The sequence below is a fragment of the Pongo pygmaeus genome, chromosome 11 (genome assembly GCF_028885625.2).
Source record: "Pongo pygmaeus isolate AG05252 chromosome 11, NHGRI_mPonPyg2-v2.0_pri, whole genome shotgun sequence".
NCBI lineage: Eukaryota > Metazoa > Chordata > Mammalia > Primates > Hominidae > Pongo > Pongo pygmaeus.
The window spans coordinates 102,482,739-102,501,281 of NC_072384.2; the positions used below are offsets into that span (position 1 = coordinate 102,482,739).

Consider the following 18,543-nt stretch of genomic DNA (forward strand, 5'->3'; position numbering starts at 1 on the left):
TTTCTTCCACTGAGACTAAGGTACTGAACTTCATTTTGACATCTTATATAAAAAAATTAAAAAGTAGCTTTAAACACTACAAATGCACACACAGCTAAGCCACTACAGTTAAACTCACATATGTTACATTAACCTTTACAACCACACTTGTGAGCCAGGTATGATTAGCCCCATTTTGCAGATCCAGAAATAGAAACTAGAAAGAGTTAAATGCAGGTTGCCAGAAATTGCACAACTATTGAGTGCTAGAGCCAAGACTTAAGCTTAGGTCCTTTGACTCCAACTTCAGGACTCTTGTCACCATTTTAAATTATTATCTATTTAGTTATTTTATGGCTCATGGTCTTCCAAAAAGGATTCCAGGAAGATTTTCCTTTATAGTTCTCAGTCCCTCCCAGCTGCCTAGATCACACAATTCGGCTCTGCACAACAGATAAAAATTTTAACCTATGGGCAGAACTTTTCTGAACCTGCGGGATCATCAGCATTTCTTAGATTTATTGTCAATCCATAGTACTATGCTGCCTCTGCAAAGGCTAAAAAGCAAGGAGGTTTTTCTCTAAGCTGGATACACAGAGTTCCTGGAAGGCTTGCCTCTCAAGGTTCCCTTCATAGGCATATTTCTGAGGAAGAGGCACTAGGGAGAAAAAGAAAGCTATGACAACCTTCATATAAACTGAAAGAACAACCTTCCATTGGAAAGTTGAGTTTCTATGGGATTAAATATGAATCTGACCCATCTATACCTAAGATTGCCCCTGGTAAAATGGCTTTTTTTTTTTTTTTTTTTAGAGGGAGCTTCACTCTTGTTGCCCAGGCTGGAGTGCAATGGCGCAATCTTGGCTCACCACAACCTCCGCCTCCCGGGTTCAAGCAATTCTCCTGCCTCAGCCTCCCGAGTAGCTAGCATTACAGCCACGTGCCACCATACCTGGCTAATTTTGTATTTTTAGTAGAGACAGGGTTTCTCCATGTTGGTCAGGCTAGTCTGGAACTCCCGACCTCAAGTGATCCGCCCACCTCGGCCTCCCAAAGTCCTGGGATTACAGGTGTGAGCCACCGCACCCGGCTGGTAAAATGGCTTCTATCTAGAACCTGTGGTTCCCAGCTCTGGCTTCATGTTAGAATCACTCAAGAAACTATTTAACAACTGAGGCCTTCCACCTAGAGATTTTCATTGGTCTGGGTAGAGGCTTGGCCTCAAGTAGTTTTGTTTTTATATTTTTGTATTTATATATTGTTTGTATTTATATACATGCCATCATGCTTGGCTAATTTTTGTATTTTTAGTAGAGATGGGGTTTCACCATGTTGGCCATGCTGGCCTGGAACTCCTGACCTCAGGTGATCTGCCCACCTCAGCCTCCCAAAGTGCTGGGATTACAGTCATGAGCCACCACGCCCGGCCCCTTGTTTTTATATTTTTGAGACAGAGTCTTGCTTTTCCACCCAGGAGTGCAGTGGCATGATCATAGGTGACTTGTTACCTTGAACCCCTGGGCCCAAGCAATCCTCCCACTTCAGCCTCCCAAAATGCTGGGATTACAGGCATGAACTGCTGCACCCAGCCACAAGTAATTTTTGAAAGCTCCTTGGGTGATTCTAAAGTGCAGCCAGGGTTGAGAACTCTAGAACCTACCATGTACTGCACATTATGTTGGCACTTTCATTATTTCAGCTAATCCTGGCAACAGTACCATGAGGAAGACAATATCGGGAAGTTTAAGTTGTGATCCCTAAATCCCAAAGCAAGTAAGAGAGAGAGTTGAATCCAGGTCAATCAGACCCAAAAGTCCGAGCTGGTGGCGGCTGAGTCTATGCAGCTGTGGGCAGTGTGGAGTCTGTTTTATGATTCCATCTTTGATTAGAGACAACACTGTCTGGGGTGGAGAAGGGCTCACTGCTGAGACAGACCCATCTGTTTATTGCACTGAGAACAGTCTGGTTTCTTAGGCCCTCCTCACTAAGAGAGAGCAGGAGAAGGCTTCCTGGGACAGGCTTCGAGCAGAAAGAGCCGAGATGAGGTGGCTGGAGGTGGAGAAGAAGAGAAGGGAGCAGGAAGAGCAAAGGCAGCTGAAGCAGGAGCAGCTGGAAAGAGCAAAAAAGATGGAGGAGGAGCTGGAGCTGGAGCAGCAGAGACGTACAGAAGAGATCCGGTAGGTCGGGCAAGCCAAAGAGACTACGGCCATATTAGGAAGCAGAAGAAAAAGGCAGTGGTTGACCTCCCCACTAGGGGCAATGTTTGGTTCTGAGGCTCATGCCCTGAAGTTAAAATAGCATGTGTCATTTTTCTCTATCCTCAGTTCTCCTAGGAACAACACTCACCAGAGATAAGCTGTAGCGTCTCAACCATGTGCATTGGTACACTCTGCTGAATGTCACTCTCTTTCAAGTTTACAACCCCATGTGAGGGTTACTCACATTAATGACCCTGAGATCTTCTTGGGAAGGCTCTGAGATTCAGTCCAGCAAACATTTGTCAAGCCCCTGCACTTTGTTGTCTGCACTGTGCTAGGCCCTTTCACAGGCCTCAACTGCAATTTAATCTTCACAACCCTGTGAGGCAGGAGTTTTGAAATCCATAAGCATGAAAAATGAACTTAAGACGCCTGCCCCAGAGCACAGAGCTGTGTACTGAAACTTCTAGGCTTCTGGTTTCAAGCCCACTGGGCTCTTTGCTCTTCAATCCTGGCTTCCCTTGGAAAACTGAGTCTCCTGGGAATAGGATGCTCCCTATGGCCTGTGGGCTGCAGAGCCTCCCACATGGGCACTGTCTGTTGGCTCATCTCACAAGGATGCCTCAGTGTTTTCTGCCATTTCCCTGACCATCTTGGGTTTTCTCAGCTTGAGGAAACAGAGACTCCAAGAAGAACAGCAGCGGCAGGAGGAGGAAGAGAGAAAGCAGCAGCTCCGGTTGAAAGCAGCCCAGGAGAGAGCCCGGCAACAGCAAGAGGAGTTTCGGAGGAAACTGCGAGAACTACAGAGAAAAAAGCAGCAGGAGGCAGCCGAGAGGGCCGGTGAGGGGGTTCTTGAGCTCTTTGCATCTCTCTTCTACTTGGGGCAGAAACATTTTTATCCAACCGTGAGTGTTCATTTATTCCTATCCTAGGCGTTAGTGTGTTAAGCACTCTAAATAATATATAAACTATTTTTTTCAAAGTGATTATGTATGACTATAATGTGTTAATATAGATTTAAATAAGAAAGTAATGACTTGCTTGTGGAAATGACTCCAGAGTCCCGTTCTCAATCCAACAGTCTCCTGAACTGGGATCCTGCCCTTCCGTTTGCCCTTTCGGCATTGCTCAAGAGCTACCTAAATTGGAGACACAGCCCTACCCTTTGCTTCCTTCCCGAGCAGATGGAAACAGCCACAAACATCTGGATAGCTTCAGGGCAGACTTTCAGGTGCTGATGTGTGGAATCTTGCCAGACTTTTTAAAAAAATTATTAGTTTTTTGTTTATTTGTTTTTGTTTTTTTTTTTTTGAGTCAGAGTCTCACACTGTTGCCTGGGCTGGAGCACAATGACGTGATCTCAGCTTATTGCAACCTCTGCCTCCTGGGTTCAAGCAGTTCTCTTGCCTCAGCCTTCCCAGTAGCTGGGATTACAGGCGCTCACCACCATGCACAGATAATTTTTTGTATTTTTAGTAGAGCTGGGGTTTCACTATGTTGGCCAGGCTGGTCTCGAACTCCTGACCTCATGATCTGCCTGCCTCGGCCTCCCAAAGTGCTGGGATTACAGGTGTGAGCCACCGTGCTCAGCCCAATTATTAGTTTTTTTAATTGACATACAATAATTGTACATATTTACAGAGTACAGTGTGATCGTTTGGCACATATACGATATGTAATTATCAAATTGGGGTAATTATCATATCCATCAAGTCAAACATTCATCATTTGTGTTGGGAACATTCAAAATCCACTCTTCTAGCCGGGTGTGGTAGCTCACACCTGTAATCCCAGCACTTTGGGAGGCCTAGGCAGGTGGATCACCTGAGGTCAGGAGTTCAAGACCAGCCTGGCCAACATGGCAGAACCCCATCTCTACTAAAAACACAAAAATTAGCTGGGTGTAGTGGTGTGCGCCTGTAGTCCCAGCTACTACTTGGGAGGCTGAGGCAGGAGAATCGTTTGAACCCAGGAGGCGGAGGTTGCAGTGAGCTGAGATAGTGCCACTGCACTCCAACCTGGGTGACAAGAGCAAGACTCTGTCTAAAAAAAAGAAAAAAGAAAAAAGAAAAAAAAAACTGCACTCTTGTAGCTATTTGAAAATATAAGTTATTGTTACAGTCACCTACAGTGCTGTAGAACAGTAGAACTTACTCCTTCTATCCAGCTGTAATTTAGTAGTCTTTAACCAACCTCTCCCTACCCACCCCCACCAACCCCCTACCCTTCCCTGCCTCTAGTAACCACTATTCTATTCTCTATTTCCAGGAGATCAATGTTTTTCGCTTTCACATGAGTAAAAATGTTTTATTTATTTTTCTATGCCTGGCTTATTTCACTTAATGTAAGTCCTCCCAGGATCATTCACATTGTCGTAAAAGACAGAATTTCATTCTTTTTATGGCTAAGTAGTGTTCCATCATGTATATATACCACATTATCTTTATCCACTCATCTATTGATGGACATTTATATTGATTCTGTATCTTGGCTATTGTGAAGAGTGCAGCAATAAACACACGGGTGCAAGTATCTCCTCAACATGCTCATCTCCTCTCCTTTGGATATATACCTAGTAGTGGGATTGCTGGGTCCAGCTTCACCTTTGAGAAAGAGATAGAAATTTTAGCAGACAAAACTGTGGCTACTTCCTTGTTCTGGCTGTAGACTGGTCAGTCCAGCGGAGGAAGCACCAAGTTTCTTATTTTTTGAGACAGAGTCTCGCTCTGTTGCCAAGGCTGGAGTGCAGTATCGCAATCTCGGTTCACTGCAAGCTCTGCCTCCCGGGTTCACGCCATTCTCCTGCCTCGGCCTCCCGAATAGCTGGGACTACAGGCGCCCGCCACCACGCCCAGCTAATTTTTTTGTATTTTTAGTAGAGACGGGGTTTCGCCGTGTTAGCCAGGATGGTGTCAATCTCCTGACCTCGTGATCCGCCCGCCTCGGCCTCCCAAAGTGCTGGGATTACAGGCATAAGCCACCACGCCCGGCCAGGAAGCACCAAGTTTCTCTGGACCCTGATCTGACACCACTCCCCAACCCAGCTTCATACCACCACATAAACACACTGGGCTCTGGAAAAATTCTTCCCCAAGGCTTTGTATTAATAAAGGACTCTTAAATTAGTAAATTAATCCCCAAGGTACTCCCCAGAGAGGATCTGGCAGCCTGCTAGCAGGTCAACTGCAAAATTTCTCACGGGGAGTCCTTCAGAATCACAGATTTGAAAGTTGGATCCGAAAATTGTTTTCCTCAAAAATGATCCCTGCTGAGCCCACCCTCTTTTCTATTCTGCAGAGGCAGAGAAGCAAAGGCAAGAGGAATTGGAAATGCAGTTAGCAGAAGAACAAAAACACCTGATGGAAATGGCTGAAGAGGAACGACTGACGTACCAGCGGCGGAAACAGGAAGCAGAAGAGAAGGCTCGGCTGGAGGCAGAGGAGAGGAGGCAAAAGGAAGAGGAAGCAGCAAGACTGGCTCTGGAAGAAGCCACGAAACAAGCCCAGGAACAAGCCAGGTACTGGATATTTGGGCAACAGTTGCCATAGGGGGATGGTTCAAGGGCTTCACTGTCCAGTGCTAGTGCTAGCCTTGCACTGCCTTTAGACAAGAAAAGTCCCCCCACCCCCAGCATGGTTTGGAAGACTGAAAGGCATAGAGGGATTCTTTTGCTGCAAATGTCAAGGATTCCTCTATGGCTTAAAGAAGTTGTAATGAATCTACAAGGCAGTTTAGAGATATCTACCTCAATCCCCTAGTTTATAGATGAAAAAAGCAAGTCCCAAAGAGGGAAAGGATCTTGATTACAGACAAACAGTGACTTAGGGACAATGCCAGGACCAGATCTAAGACCCCCTGATTTCGAACCCACTGCCTTCCTTGATACCTACCGAGTGCCTGTTATGTGCCAAACACTGTTCTAGACACTAGGAATTCAGGAGTAAGCAAGACAGAGAAGGTCTCTCTTCCCATCACATTTACATTCTAGGGGTGGGAGTGGGGACAGACTCTAAACAAATATTTTTTAAAGCTAGCAATAAATGCTATGCAGAAAAAATTTAAAGATGTGATAGGACACCGGGCACAGTGGCTCACACATGTTAATTCCAGCACTTTGGGAGACCAAGAAGAGAGAATCGCTTGAGCTCAGGAGTTCAAGACCAGCCTAGGCAACTAAGTGAAACCCCCATCCCTACAAAAAAAATCAAAAAATTAGCCAGGTGTGGTGGTGAATGCCTGTGGTCCCAGCTACCTGGGAGGCTGAGGCAGGAGGATCGCTTGAACCTGGGAGGTCAAGACTGCAGTGAGCCAAGATCAAGTCACCACATTCCAGTCTGGGTGACAGAGCAAGACTGTCTTAAAAAAAAAAAAAGGCAGGGGCTGCCGGGTGCGGTGGCTCACACCTGTAATCCTAGCACTTTGGGAGGCTGAGGCGGGTGGATCACCTGAGGTTAGGAGTTTGAGACCAGCCTGGTCAACATGGTGAAACCTCATCTCTACTGAAAATACAAAAAGTAGCTAGGCATGGTGGCGGGCACCTGTCATTCCAGCTACTCAGGAGGCTGAGACAGAAGAATTGCTTGAAACTAGGAGGTGGAGGTTGCAATGAGCCGAGATCGTGCCATTGCACTCTAGCCCGGGCGACAACAGCAAGGCTCTGTCTCAAAAAAAAAAAAAAGGATGTGATAGGATTGCAAGTGGCTAATTTTAATTGGCTAGCCAGGGCAAGACCTCTCAAAAGAGGTGTCATATATGGTGAAACTTGAATAACAAAGAGCCACATAACCATCCGAGAGAAAAATATTCCACAAGTAAACAGTAAATACAAAGAAAGAAAGAAATGAGACTGGCATGTTGGAAGAATAAAAGACAGTATGGATGGAATGAAGTGGACGAAGGGCAAAGAATACTTCCAGACGAAGTTAGGGATGTGGGCCAAGACCAGATCTAACATGAGGGCCTTGTTAAAAGAAAAAGCACAGAATCAAAGTCATCTGGGACCAGGGGAATTTTCCCCCTTTATTCTCCTACAATAGTGATTATCATTGCATCTTTCTGATAATAAAAACTGAGGTATGTATTTCAATTGACTCTTTAAAAGCTAGGTCCTCTATAGTTGCTACATCATGAACTTCCCTTCCTTAGTGAAAGCAACTAATACTCGTCCCTCTTTAGAACCACCAAAGTTGAAGGGTAAAGAGGCACAAGCCCGAAAACCATGTGACTCTAACATTAACTGTAAATACTTTTCCCCTTGATATTTGTCCACAACTTAAGCTGAATATAAGATGATAAATACTCTTTAGGGGACCAAAAAGAGAAGGCAGCCAGTGCAACTCAATTTCAAGGTTGTCTACTAACCTTGAGTTCTTCCTTCTCTGGACTTTCCTCAGCTGTTAGGTGAATTACAAAATGGATCATTAGGAAAGCCCTGACTCCATTTGAAAATTATGTATTCCATGTACCATAGAAGCAGAATTTTAGCTTTCTAAATATTGAGACCACAGGCAAACTATTGAGAGTTCCAACTTTCCACACAAGAAGAAAACTGACGGTCATCCAAGGGAAATCTGGGCAATTTATAAGGCTAGTCCAAGTAGCTGAAAGCAGAAAACCAAATAACTAAAGGAATGAGGGGAAGAGCCTCACTCTACCAAGACTCAGGAGAATTTGATACCAACTGGCTTTATTTCATCTTCACTGTGTGACATTGGCCCAGGTACTTTAACTTCTCTGACCCGTTTCCTCACCCCACTCCCCTTTTTTTGAGACAGAGTCTCACTCTGTTGCCCAGGCTGGAGTACAGTGGCACAATGTCGGCTTACTGCAGCCTCCACCTCTCAGATTCAAGGGATTTGTGCCTCAGCCTCCCAAGTAGCTGAGAGTACAGGCACACGCCACCATGCTGGCTAGTTTTTATATTTGTATTTTTTATTTTTTTATTTTTAAATCTTCAAAATAGTCTTTATTCTACATTTTTAGCATAAAAATTCCACAGGTTAACTGCACTACAGTGTAGAGAGAGACATACAATGCTGAATTTCCAGAACAGTCAACGGTACAAACATCACATGTACAGAACTCACAATTTAGATGAACTGAAATTATAAGATAAAATAAAATCCAATTTCAGAAAACAAAAATCAAAACATTAAGGATCCCTGAAATATTCTTAACCCTAATGAGATTTCACTGGACTCAAGTCATTTTGTAGTGAGGCATTCACAATATGACCCTATTAACCCAGTCCAGGAATTTTGGGGAGCCAAATGAATGGCTGCATCAGACTCCCTGACAAAAAATGGTAACCAATTTTTGATCTGAAAACTTCTCTTAATTTGGCTCTAAACCATTAATCAGGCTTTTGAAATGCATCTTCCTCCTTGCCCCTCATAACTTTTTTTTTTGAGACGGAGTCTCCCTCTGTTGCCAAGCTGGAGTGCGGTGGTGCAATCTCGGCTCACTGCAACCTCTGCCTCCCGGGTTCAGGTGATTCTCCTGCCTCAGTTTCCTGAGTAGCTGGGATTACAGGTGCATGCCACCACGCCCGCTAATTTTTGTATTTTTAGTAGAGATGGGTTTTCACCATGTTGGCCAGGATGGTCTCGATCTCTTGACCTCGTGATTCGCCCACCTCAGTCTCCCAAAGTGTTGGGATTACAGGCGTGAGCCACTGCGCCCAGCCACCTCTCATATTTTAAACCAACTTTTGTTCACAGTACAGTCTGCATGATATCTTTGTTTAAACATAGCTCAGTTTTTCTGGCACCAAAATAAATTTGGGATAGGTTCGTGTATGCAGAGACAACCTATGAGGAGGGCCCAAAAGGCACCCTGCACTTTTGCCTGAGGAAATACGAAAGCAGAAGTAATGGGATCTGTGCTTGGGGCACAGAGGGGGTTTCAGAGGATCCTTATGAAAGACTAGTTAAAAGATGACAAGTGGGGAGAAGTGCAAGGAAAGAAGGAAATTGACTGGCTTTCGGTCCTGCACCATTGATTAAATGGAGACTGGCGGGAGGAAATGGAAGACTAGGGTTGGAGATGGGATGGATGGGGCAAGAGATGTAAAGGAAAAGGCACACACTAATGAGTTCCATTTATAACAAGTAATATAAATCAAAGACTTAAAGGAGATTAAAGACCAATCAGAATAATTTTGGAACTTTTTTTTTTTTTTTTTTTGGTGACAGAGTTTTGCTCTTGTTGCCCAGGCTGGAGTGCAATGGTGTGATCTCAGCTCACCGCAACCTCCACCTGCCAGGTTCAAGCAATTCTCCTGCCTCAGCCTCCCGAGTAGCTGGGATTACAGGCATGCACCACTATGCCCAGCTAATTTTGTATTTTCAGTAGAGACGGGGTTTCTCCATGTTGATCAGGCTTGTCTCGAACTCCCGACCTCAGGTGATCTGCCTGCCTCAACTTCCCAATGCTGAGATTACAGGCGTGAGCCACTGCGCCTGGCTGTAATTTGGTAACTTTAATTCTTAGGAAGATATAAGTTCCCTCCAAACCTAATTTGATGTTTTATTACTAACAGCAAAGACCAGTATGGCACAGTGTTACTCCAGAGAAATTAAAGGAAGATCCTTAGAGCAGCTTCACCCACATTCATTTTATGAATGGATACCTCCCCTACTTCAAAATGCTTTAGCGAGGTACTGGTACCATTACATGGTTCCTTATTAAATTTGAAAAGTGCCTGAAAGTTAGGGCACCAGAAAGACATCCCAACAACATGTGTCTAAACTGCAACTTCAGGTTAATATGACTACAGCAGTTACATTGTGAGAAGTGCTGAAGGTATGTGATGTCTTTCCCGGCACAAAGGTGGCCTTGGTTCCTCACCAGATGGTGTAGCCACCATCTGATCCATCCATGAAGAAGTTCCCATTCCACTGAGTTACGAGGACGTTGGCTCCCTGCATGACTGCAAGCTGAGCAGCACTGGGAGGGCATCCAGGAGGTGGAGGAGGAATGTTGCCAGCAGTAGCCCCAGCTCCAAATCTGGCATCTGCATCATACCCTCCTTCCACCAGCACTGTGGAGCCAGGTGGATAGATGGGACCAACTGGGTAATAAGCCATGGGGATTGTGGAACCTAAAGACCCAACAGCCACAGACTGGGCCATGGGAAGATACAGAGAGGCTCCAGGAAATGTGGCCGACGTGGTGGGGACTGTGGCAGCCCCTGGGTGCACAAAGCTTGGATGATAGAGCTCTGAGTAGGCAGTTGGAGCATCAGTATAGGGTGGAGCCTGAGAAAGATGCAAGGTCTGAGGGTATACTGGATTCCCAGGAGGCTGCACAGGCTAGGTTGGCTGTGTTGGATATTGACCTTTGCTGTTCATGGTGGCTGCTGGTCCGGTTCGTCTCGGTGTTGGGGACGGTTATCTTTTCCGTCCTCTTCCTGTTCAGAGCCACTTCATGTCATGTGACAGTCCATCTGTCTAGTGTCACCCAATGCCTGAGTGGCGCTGCCGCCGCAGTTTTTGTATTTTTAGTAGAGACAGGGTTTCACCATGTTGCTCAGGCTGATCTCAAACACCTGGCCTATCTGCCCGCCTCTACCTCCCAAAGTGCTGGGATTGCAGGCATGAGCCACTGCACCTGGCCCGTTTCCTCATCTCTTAAATGAGGGAATCCTTTCCAGCAATGTAAGAACTGTGAATTATGCCTTTCCTTTTACTTTTTCAGTAGGAGGCTCATGGTACTCCAAACCTTGTATGTAAATTTACTAAATGAAGAGTATGATCTTCCACTAAAATCCAAGATCAACAGCCCAAAGTCTAACTGATAATTATTCAGATCTAAAGTTATCTTGCTGGCTTATAAGGACAATTTCTAGGGTGCTTAATCATTATTGGAATTGGGGGTGGGGTTGTCTCCTTAGGCAAAAAGCTGCTTTGGAGAAACATCTTCATTTCTATCAAGAACTCCGTAAGGAAGCCAGCAGCCTGCAGTGGACACACAACATTTCCAGACCATGGGTTTACTCTTATTTCCAGTTCCTACAAACACCCAGGCCTTAAAGCTAGAAGAAAACTAAAAAGTAAGTTGGGAGGTGGTGAAAGAAAAGGAGAAACTTCCCTTTTTAATAAAGTTCTAGGGGCCAGGCACGGTGGCTCATGCATGTAATCCCAGCACTTTGACAGGCTGAGGCGGGAGGCTTGCTTGAGGCCAGGAGTTTGAGACCATCCTAGGCAACATAGTGGAAACCCATCTTTATAAAAAAATTTTTAAATTAGCCAGGCATGGTGGGGTGTGCCTGTAATCCCAGCTACTCAGGAGGCTGAAGCAGGAGGATCACTTGAGCCTAAGACTTCCAGGCTGCACTGAGCTATGATGGTGCCACTGCACTGCAGCCTGGGTGACAGAGTGGGACCCTGTCTCTTAAGAAAAAAAAAAAAGTTCCATTCTGAGCCCAGTTAGTTCTATTTCATCTGGTTAACCTCAACCCACACCTAAGATATTCTCTACTCTGGAACCTCCATTTCCACCACCCCTCCACAACTCACACTTTGTTCAACCCAATTGAACTCTTCATTCACCTAAATCCTTTATGTTCTCCAGAACTACGTAAATCTAGAAGCCTTGGTGCCTAAAACTGCCCATAATTTCAGTCTGAAACACTAACATGGTCTTAGGATAGTCAAAGTATTTCATTTCAGTCAATGTATCTGAAAGAGTTGTAGATAAATGAAAATTTTGTAATGCAAATAATTTTGAATTAGCTCAGAGAAATTTATATATTCAAATATATATATTAAGAATTTTATTATACATCTCTCTATAAAGCAAAACCACAACCATTTCACCCTAAGAATCTAAAACGTAATGTCTATTTAGAACAATGCATATTTGTAATCACTTGATAAATGTTCATTTCAGCAAAATGAGCTGTTTTGTGAGGCCATTCTCACATCCTCGAAGTATAGATTCTAGAGCTGCACTGCTGAGTACATAGCACCAGCCGCATGTAGCTATTTAAACTTGTTAAAACATTCTTCAGTCACAACACCCCCATTTCAAGTGCTCAATGGTCATGTGTGGTTACCGGCTCATGTATTGGAAAGCACAGATGTAGAATATTTCCATGACAGGAAGTTCTATTGGGCAGCATTATTTTAGAGCCCTGAACAGTAATAAATCTTGAGTTTTAGCCCCTGTGCCCCGAAGAATTAACCACCCACAAAATTTCCCCAGTTGAAAAAATTACATTGACTCTACTAGGATGTCTTTTTTTTTTTTTTTTTTTTTTTTGAGACGGAGTCTCGCTCTGTCGCCCAGGCTGGAGTGCAGTGGCACGATCTCGGCTCACTGCAAGCTTCGCCTCCCGGGTTCACGCCATTCTCCTGCCTCAGCTTCCCTAGTAGCTGAGACTACAGGCCCCCGCCACCACACCCGGCTAATTTTTTATATTTTTAGTAGAGATGGGGTTTCACCGTGTTAGCCAGGATGGTCTCGATCTCCTGACCTCGTGATCCGCCTACCTCGGCCTCCCAGAGTGCTGGGATTACAGGCGTGAGCCACCGCGCCTGGCATTGTTTGTTTGTTTGTTTTAGACAGGGTCTCACTCTGTCGTCCAAACTAGAGTGCAGTGGCGCAATCACAGCTTACTGCAGCCTTCACCTCCTGGGCTCAAACGATCCTCCCACCTCAGCCTCCCAAGTAGCTGGGACTACAGGCACGTACCACCACACTTGGCTAATTTGTATATTTTTAGTACAGACGGGGTTTCGTCATGATGCTCAGGCTGGTCTCAAAATCCTGGGCTCGAGTTATCTGCCCACCTCAGCCTTCCAAAGTGCTGGGGTTATAGGCACGAGCCGCTGTGCCTGGCCCAGGATGAGACTTGATTAGATATTTAACATCTCTTTTAATATTTAATAAAATATCCCTTTAACAAAATGGATGAAGAAAGATATTTTTAGCATACAAGTTATATAAAAGGATGTTATTTAAATCTAGAGCACCTGAACCTGAATTTTTTCACAAATTTCTTTTGGCCCTACTCTATACTTCACTGTCCACAGATGAAAAGTTTAATATTTGCAAGTAATCGCCTCCAATTCCTCATTAATGTTTGTTAAGGTATTTGCTTTCTACAGAAATTACACCTTTACAACCCAGAAATCCAACCTATTTGTATTCTGTATTGCTGTTATTAGATGTGCTTAGATTTGATACTTATTTTAACTCCTTGTTTTTTGTAAAAATTAAATAGAAATAAAACAGTCAAACACTAGATAGTATCAGTCATACTGAACTTAAATATGTCATATAAACGTTTACTCAAGCTTGTGGACCCTACCTGGACATTCATTCATTCAATCAATTCATTCAATACTACTTAATCAGATAAGAAAGGAGCATCTCAAATAATCCAACCCACAACAGAACAAACACTTGAGGATAACATCCTTGTGGGGGAAATTACCATTGCTGACTTTATTTTCTCCCTTCTGTTACAGATTTAGGATGTTGCAGTCAAGCACCAGATAAGAGTGACTTCACTAAATGTTATTCAAGGTCCCTTCAGAAATCTGATAATCTGTTAAAATTTTTGTTGTGAAATGCCTATTTTATCAGCACTGCTAATCAGATAAGCACACATTTAAGTTAACCATAGCGGAGTGCAATGCATTTAGAAAAATCCAAAAAACTAAAAACAAGAAAATTACTTCCCCAGTAGCTAAGTCCCACCGAAATCCTGAGCGTCTTCACGCATTCAGAGACACAAACAAAATTAAGATACCAAACTATGGATTCACAGTTCAAATACCCAATCAGATCTGTTATTCAATCTTGACAGAAATATGCAACTCATGAGGATTTTTCTTAAAATGAGCCTAGTTCCTAGTCACTGTTTAATGAATATAATGATAAATATCAGGTGACAATCTAAAAGCTCTAACTTATACCATACAAATAATTTTTCAGTTAGGGTCAAACGTAAGAATTATAAGATCAAGCCAATCAATCTCTTTCTCAAAAGGTGACTTGAGTAGGTATGTAAGCTATAGTAGTTTATAAAATGCATTCAAAGTGGGTTTTATTTGGTCTTCTCAAGTAGTTAGATGACATTCTATTTGAGATAACATGAAACTGGACTGTATGTATGCACAGATGTAGTAAATTCCGTGATTCATTAGCATTAAAAGGAAAAGTTAAGCCCTCTAATAGGAACAAACTAATCTGATATTTTAATTTTACACAAAGTTTAAATATTTAAGATAAAAAGAAATAAGGCTGGGCCAGGCACGGTGGCTCACGCCTGTAATCCCAGCACTTTGGGAGGCCGAGGCAGGCAGATCACAAGGTTAAGCGATCGAGACCATCCTGGCCAACATGGTGAAACCCCATCTCTACTAAAAATACAAAAATTAGCCAGGCATAGTGGCACACGCCTGTAGTCCCAGCTACTCGGGAGGCTGAAGCAGAAGAATCACTTGAACTCAGGAGGCAGAGGTTGCAGCGAGCCAAGATCACACCACTGTACTCCAGCCTGGGTGACAGAGTGAGACTCTGTCTCAAAAAAAAAAAAAAAAAAAAAAAAAAAAAAAAAGATATAAAGAAAAGGAAAACATAAAATATACCAAACCTTACCATTTTGTACCTTGTTAAAGGAAGAATTGAAATTATCAATAAAAATCCATTAAGAATTTTTGGCATGCCCATTTATTCAACATGATTAGGTAACTGTATCATATATACGTACCATACAGGAATATCAAGTTTTTAAAAAAACAGAACACTGAGTATTAAAAAGGTATTGTGGCCTTAATTAAATCCTTGATTCAGAAGGCACTTCAGTAACTTTCAGTGCTTCAAAGTCATTAACATCATCACTGTACGGTAATGAAGAAAAAATTTGTACCATTTGCAATTTCCAGTATTTATGCAAGAAAACCTTATTTTAGGCATTTTTTTCTTTCTATACAATTAAAATAAAATAAGCATTAGTACGATTTTTACAAATATTGTTTATTTTAATGAAGCTGGTACAGACAATGTCCATTTAAAACCCATATCCCAGGCCAAAAAGTACAAATAAAATCAAAAAGAGCAGTGTTCTGTTGTATTCATTTCTGCATGTATAGCTTTATTAATTGCTAATGAAAATTAGAACTTTTCTGGGATCTTCTGACAAGATTTTTAAAAAATCTTAAAATGCCTTTTCTTCAGTGAAGCCATCTTTGGAGTTAGTCATTACTCTCACCTTATCTGTCATCTTGACTTCAACCTGATATTCCTCTTCTTTTGGTCCAGACCCTCAAATTTTAAAAGTAGCTTCAAGTTAAGGAAAGGTCATTTTTCCACAGTTCAGTTCTCTGAAAAACTTCCATCTCCCACTGAAAGTCACAGTCCAGGAGTGAAGTAATCACATGCTAGAACATCAGGGCCAATTGGAAAGTCATTATGAACACTTGCATTGGTCGATCTTATTTATCACCACAAGCCTGAAAATGCAATGTCCTGAAAAAGGTGGCCTCTCTGTGCACACGTAATTTTTAAAAAGGAGAGGGTAATATGAAGGGGACTGAGGCTTGATCACCAAAAATCAGCACAATGAAAACAAACAATAATGAATAATGAGCACTAGAATTCAAATTACCAGATGTTTCAAAGAGATGGGGTGCCAGTTTTCAATTCCGTTTTGAACACCACATTACAAAAGAACTATTTTTAAAAATAAAAAAGGATTGAGGGAAAAGAAAAAAAAATAAAAAGAATATCTAAACTGTTGAATGACCCCCCGTTTGTTCCTGATAAACTTCAATCACATCTTCTTCCTCCATTCCCAGCTGTAAGAGGAAAGAAAAATGTTAGTAGAATATAAAAGCAGTTTTTAAATTGACTACAATTATGTGGCCACTAATTTAAAAGTACAAAGAGATCCAAATGTGACCCATACTTACACTCCTCTAATATTAAGAATCCTATGTTCTTTAATCTAAAGAATATAGAGGTGTCTTTCCTTCTGATTCTGTCTATTGAGTTATTCATCTTACTTTCCTGAGTCAATTTCACTTCCCAGTTTATTTGTTATATAAAACTGAAGTGTTTTTGACAGCCATGTTAAAGAACTTTTAAATCTAATGAAACATGTATTTAACAGTTTAAATGAATAGTTTAATAGGATATATCTCATTTGGGTTTTTTTGTTTTTTGGTTTTTTGTTTTTTGTTTTTTTGAGACAGGGTCTCATTATATTGCCCAGGCTGGAGTACAGTGGCACAATCTCAGCTCACTGCAACCTCAGCCTCCTGGGCTCAACCTCAGCTCACTGCAACCTCAGCATCCTGGGCTCAACCAATCCTCCCACCTCAGCCTCCCAAGTAGCTAGCACTACAAGCGTGCGCCACCATACCTGGCTACTTTTTCTATTTTTAGTAGAGATGGGGTTTCGCCATGTTGCCCAGGCTGGTCTCAACTCCTGACCTGCAGTGATCCAGCCCGCCTCAGCCTCCCAAAGTGCTAGGATTGCAGGCGTGGGCCACTGTGCCTGACCAAGAAGTTTTAAATTTTATAGGTAACATTTTTGTGCAGAATTTTAAATATGAAAATTAAGTATGTTAAGAAATCTAAACATAACACATGTGAATTTAGGATTTTAAAGTGATCAGAATGGCTCTAGTAGTGTTAAGCTATCTTGGTTGTAGAACATATTTGAATATTTAAATAATTATTAAACATGCTTTTAGGCCAGGTGCAGTGGGTCACACCTGTAATCTCAGCACTTTAGGAGGCTGGGGGGGGCGGCAGATCACCTGAGGTCAGGAGTTCGAGACCAGCCTGACCAACATGGTGAAACCCCGTCTCTACTAAAAATACAAAATTAGCCAGGCGTGGTGGTGTATGCCTGTAATCCCAGCTACTCAGGAGGCTGAGGCAGGAGAATCGCTTGAACCTGGGAGGCAGAGGTTGCAGTGAGCTGAGATTGCGCCATTGCACTCCTGCCTGGGCAACAAGAGCAAAACTCCATCTCAAAAAAAAAAAAAAAAGATGCTTTTAAAACAATTTTAATTACCCATATAGCATGGTAAATACTGCAAGGAATAAAATTCCAAATGTTATTAGAAACCTTCAAAACAGGAAGACAACATGCGTCCTTGAGCTATAAAGAATATAAAGCTACAAACTTCAAGAAGTACATTAATAGAGACAAGTGAACAACAGCACAGGAGGGTCACTCCCTAAAGACCTACCCTCTCCCACTGCCCCAACATTCCTCTGAAAAGATAATCTCTTAATTACAAGGAATGTGTAAGGCATGTGTCAGTAAAATGTATTAGGTACCTACTGTACAGTCCCAGAGATTTTGCCAAGTTAAAGGAAAGTAAAGATGAGTTTGAAACTTCTTACTGTGCCAGAAAGTAAGGAAGTGTTCAAGAAGGTGGTGGACACTAAACCTAAGAATACTTGATAAGAAAGGGGATATTCACATAGTTTCAAAGTGTGTCCCTTCAAATTACTTAATTGTAACAGGAAAAACAGTTAACTACAAAGTAAAAAAAAAAAAAAAAAAAAAAAAGACAACACTTAAACTAAGTGATCAAAGCCTGGGCACGTAGGGAGACTCCATCTCTACAAAAAATTTAAAAGTTAGCAGAGCATGGTGGCACATGCCTGTAATCCCAGCTATTCAGGAGGCTGATAGTGATAGTCAGGATTGCTTGAGCCCAGGAGTTTGTGGCTGCAGTGAGCTATGACTACATTCTAGTAGTCATACTAGAAAAACATACTGTTTTTTTTTTTTTTTTTGAGACAGGGGACTCCTCACTCTGTTATCCAGGCTCGTCTCGAACTCTTGGGCTCACTCAAGTGATCCTCCCGCTTCAGCCTCCCAAGCAGCTAGGACTATAGGCGTGCACCACCAATCCCAGCTATCAAATGCTGCACAATGTTATTTTATTTTATTTACTTTATTTATTTTTGAAACAGGTTCTCACTCTGTCACCTAGGCTGGAGCACAGTGACATGACCAGGGCTCACTGCAGCCTCGACCTCCTGGGCTCAAGTGATCCTTCCACCTCAGCCCCCCAAGTAGCTAGGACTACAAGCATGCACCGCTAAGCCTAGTTAATTTTTTTTTTCTTTTTTTTTGAGAGGGAGTCTCGCTCTGTTGCCCAGGCTGGAGTGCAGTGGCGTGATCTTGGCTTACCGCAACCTCCACCTCCCAGGTTCAAGCGATTCTTCTGCCTCAGCCTCCCGAGTAGCTGGGACTACAGGTGCGTGCCACCACACCCAGCTAATTTTTGTATTTTTAGTAGAGACGGGGTTTCACCATACTGGCCAGGCTGGTCTCGAACTCCTGACCTCGTGATCCGCCCACCTTGGCCTCCCAAAGCGCTGGGATTAC

General features: G+C 42.9%; 2 protein-coding genes and 1 pseudogene across 3 annotated transcripts in view; 1 reads left to right on the forward strand and 2 right to left on the reverse strand.

The window, feature by feature from the left end:
- Positions 1 to 14,725, forward strand: part of KIAA2012 (KIAA2012 ortholog) — a 134,919-nt gene extending 120,194 nt beyond the window's left edge. For both annotated transcript variants that reach the window (XM_054479139.2, XM_054479141.2), the window contains exons 20-24: positions 1,954 to 2,156; positions 2,845 to 3,017; positions 5,475 to 5,694; positions 11,071 to 11,229; positions 13,652 to 14,725. In XM_054479139.2, coding sequence (XP_054335114.1) covers positions 1,954 to 2,156; positions 2,845 to 3,017; positions 5,475 to 5,694; positions 11,071 to 11,209 — 735 coding nt within the window. In that variant the 3' untranslated portion in view covers positions 11,210 to 11,229; positions 13,652 to 14,725. The remainder of the gene's footprint in view (positions 1 to 1,953; positions 2,157 to 2,844; positions 3,018 to 5,474; positions 5,695 to 11,070; positions 11,230 to 13,651) is intronic.
- Positions 10,022 to 10,713, reverse strand: LOC129032104 (DAZ-associated protein 2-like; annotated as a pseudogene).
- Positions 14,726 to 15,143: 418 nt separating the features above from the next.
- SUMO1 (small ubiquitin like modifier 1) overlaps positions 15,144 to 18,543 on the reverse strand; it is a 32,552-nt gene continuing 29,152 nt past the window's right edge. Inside the window, exon 5 of the mRNA XM_054479143.1 lies at positions 15,144 to 15,985. Within this exon, the coding sequence (XP_054335118.1) occupies positions 15,917 to 15,985 (69 nt within the window). The 3' untranslated portion in view covers positions 15,144 to 15,916. The remainder of the gene's footprint in view (positions 15,986 to 18,543) is intronic.